At 49.1% G+C, this 2729-nt stretch overlaps 1 protein-coding gene across 1 annotated transcript in view; it reads left to right on the top strand.

The window, feature by feature from the left end:
• The window catches only part of SKAP1 (src kinase associated phosphoprotein 1), a gene marked incomplete at its 3' end in the record, with an annotated part of 65600 nt that overhangs the window by 57284 nt on the left and 5587 nt on the right, over positions 1–2729 (top strand). The window contains exons 8-9 of the mRNA XM_015616025.3: positions 364–437; positions 1025–1189. Coding sequence (XP_015471511.2) covers positions 364–437; positions 1025–1189 — 239 coding nt within the window. The remainder of the gene's footprint in view (positions 1–363; positions 438–1024; positions 1190–2729) is intronic.

The following is a 2729-nucleotide window of genomic DNA, read 5'->3' on the forward strand; positions in this document are numbered from 1 at the left end:
AAAATGGGAATTCTGGGGGGGAAATGGGAATTCTGGGGGGAAAAAATTGGAATTTTGTGGGAGGAAATGGGAATTTTGTGGGGAAAGTGGGAATTTGGGAGGTAAACCAGGAATTTTAGGGGGAAAATGGGAATGGATTTCAATGGATTTCCGTGGATTTCTGTGGGTTTCCATGGATTTCTGTAAATTTTCATGGAATTCCACGGATTTCCATGGCTTTCCATGGATTAGTCCCTCCAGCTCTCCTGGCTCTGCTCCGCTCCCACTTGGAGCACAAATCCCGGGAATGGTTTTTTCCTGGTGTCCCAGGGTTGGGAATGTCGGATCCCTGTCCCCAAATCCCAAATCCCGGGATAACGGATTCTCCCGGCAGTTCACAGCTCCGAGCCCGGCCGAGGCCCAGGATTGGGTGGAGCAGATCCGTTTCCTCCTCAAGGGTGAGTCCGGAGCAGCTCCCGAATTTTGGGATCCTTGGGAAGCGTTTTCCCACTGGGATCCATCCTGGGTTCGGGGGGACTTGCTCCAGATGGAGAAAATTCCAGAAATTCTCTGGATTCCCCAGGTGGGATCCATCCCTTCAGGCCCCCATGGATTTTGGGGTCATTCCCTGGGATTTTCCATCTTTCCTTGGGGTTTTCCCATCGTTTTTTCCCAGTTCTCTGCTGTGGGGTTTGGAGCTTGGTCCCACCCCTCTGGAATTGGGAGAATTCCCATTTTTCATCCCATTTTCCCTCTCTCCCAGCTGGGTTTGCTCCAGCAGGAGACAGAGAAAATTCTAGAAACCCTCTGGAATTTTCCAGAACCTCTGGAACCCCCCCGGCTCCGACCCTTCAGGATCCATCCCAGAATTTGGGGTTATTTCCTGGGATTTTCCATCTTTCCTTGGGGTTTTTTTTCCCATCTTTCCTTAAATTTTCCCTTGGATTTTCACCCGTTCTCGGGCGCAGGATTATGGATCGACCCCACCCCTCTGAGATCGGGAGAATTCCCGCTTTTCCATCCCGTTTTCCCTGTTTCCCGGCAGACCTGAGCTCCCTGACCATTCCCTGTGACGAGGACGAGGAGGAGGAGGAGGAGGAGCTCTCCAGGGACCGGGACAGCTCCGATTCCATGAACAATTCCCAAAATTCCACCCTGAATCCGGAAGAGCCGGAGCTGGAAGGCGACGACATCTACGAGGTGTTGCCAGGTGAGCTCCCGAATTCCCAATTTTCCCTTGGAAAAACGTGAGGAAACCTCGGCCGGAGCCATTCCCACATCTCCACCCGAAATTCCAAGGTTTTATCCCGTTTCTTTATTCCCAGTTTTTGATGGACATCCCAAATCCCGACCTTGTTTTTCTGGGAATTTCAGATCTGGGAATTCTGCTGGAGCAGCTCTCGGAGTTTTCCTGGATTCTCATGGTTTTCCATGGATTTCCATGGGGTTTTCCTTGGATTTCCATGGATTTCCATACATTTCTATGGATTTCCATAGGTTTTCCATGGGTTTCCATGGGTTTTTCCTTGGATTTCCATGGATTTCCATGGGTTTTTCCTTGGATTTCCATGGGGTTTTTACCTTGGATTTCCATGCATTTCCATGGTTTTTCCCTTGGATTTCCATGGATTTCCATGGGTATTTCTTTGGATTTCCATGCATTTCCATGGTTTTTTCCTTGGAATTCCATGGGGTTTTTTCCTTGGATTTCCATGCATTCCCGTGTTTTTTTTCCCTTGGAATTCCATGCATTTCCACAGATTTCCACGGATTAAACTCTCCACCTTCCCCGGGATAACCCACCCTTCATCCCAAACCCCCAAAAACCCCGGGAAAAACAAAAAAACCACCAATCCCAAACCCCTCCCCTCTCCTTCCTTCACCTCCCGACCAAAAAAATTCCCGGGAGACGGGAAGAGAAAAAAAAAAAACCGGGAAAAGCCACGGAGCGGCCGTTTCCCGGCGTTAATGAAGTTTTACACAAACAGACGCGGCCGAGGCCAAATAAAATTTCACAGGTGATAAATTTTTCCAATTTCCCGGGAAGGATGGGATGGGAATGTTCAGTCGGGAGTGAAGGTGTCCGCTCGGAAGCGCCGAGCGCTGCCGGGGAATTTTATCGCCTGGAAAATTGAATCAAATTGCTCCATTAAAAAACTCGGCTCCGCCGAGATTCCGAAGCTTCCCCGGGATGCGCCGGCGGCTCCGGAGCCCCGGGGTGAGGATCCCAAAAGTGGAGAGGGAGAAGTTGGATGTTCCGAAGTTTTCCCGGCTTTTTTTTCTTTGGATTCAGTCTTGGAAAATCCGAGTTGGGTGGGATTGGGAAGGCAGAGCTTCACTTCCAGGCCTGATTCCAGGAAAACACCCGGATCCATCCGATTTGGTTCCAGGAAAACTTTAGGATCCATCAGATTTGATTCCAGGAAAACTTCAGGATCCATCAGATTTTATCCAGGAAAACATCTGGATCCCAGATTTAATTCCAGGAAAACTTCAGGATCCATCAGATTTGATCCAGGAAAACACCTGGATCCCGGATTTAATTCCAGGAAAACACCCGGATCCATCAGATTTGATCCAGAAAAACACCTGGATCCCGGATTTAATTCCAGGAAAACACCCGGATCCATCCGATTTGATTCCAGGAAAACTTTAGGATCCATCAGATTTGATCCAGGAAAACACCTGGATCCTGGATTTAATTCCAGCAGAGCGGGCAGGAATAGGAAGGGATTTTCCATGGATGGGAA

Source organism: Parus major, unplaced genomic scaffold (assembly GCF_001522545.3).
Source record: "Parus major isolate Abel unplaced genomic scaffold, Parus_major1.1 Scaffold329, whole genome shotgun sequence".
Classification (NCBI taxonomy): Eukaryota; Metazoa; Chordata; class Aves; order Passeriformes; family Paridae; genus Parus; species Parus major.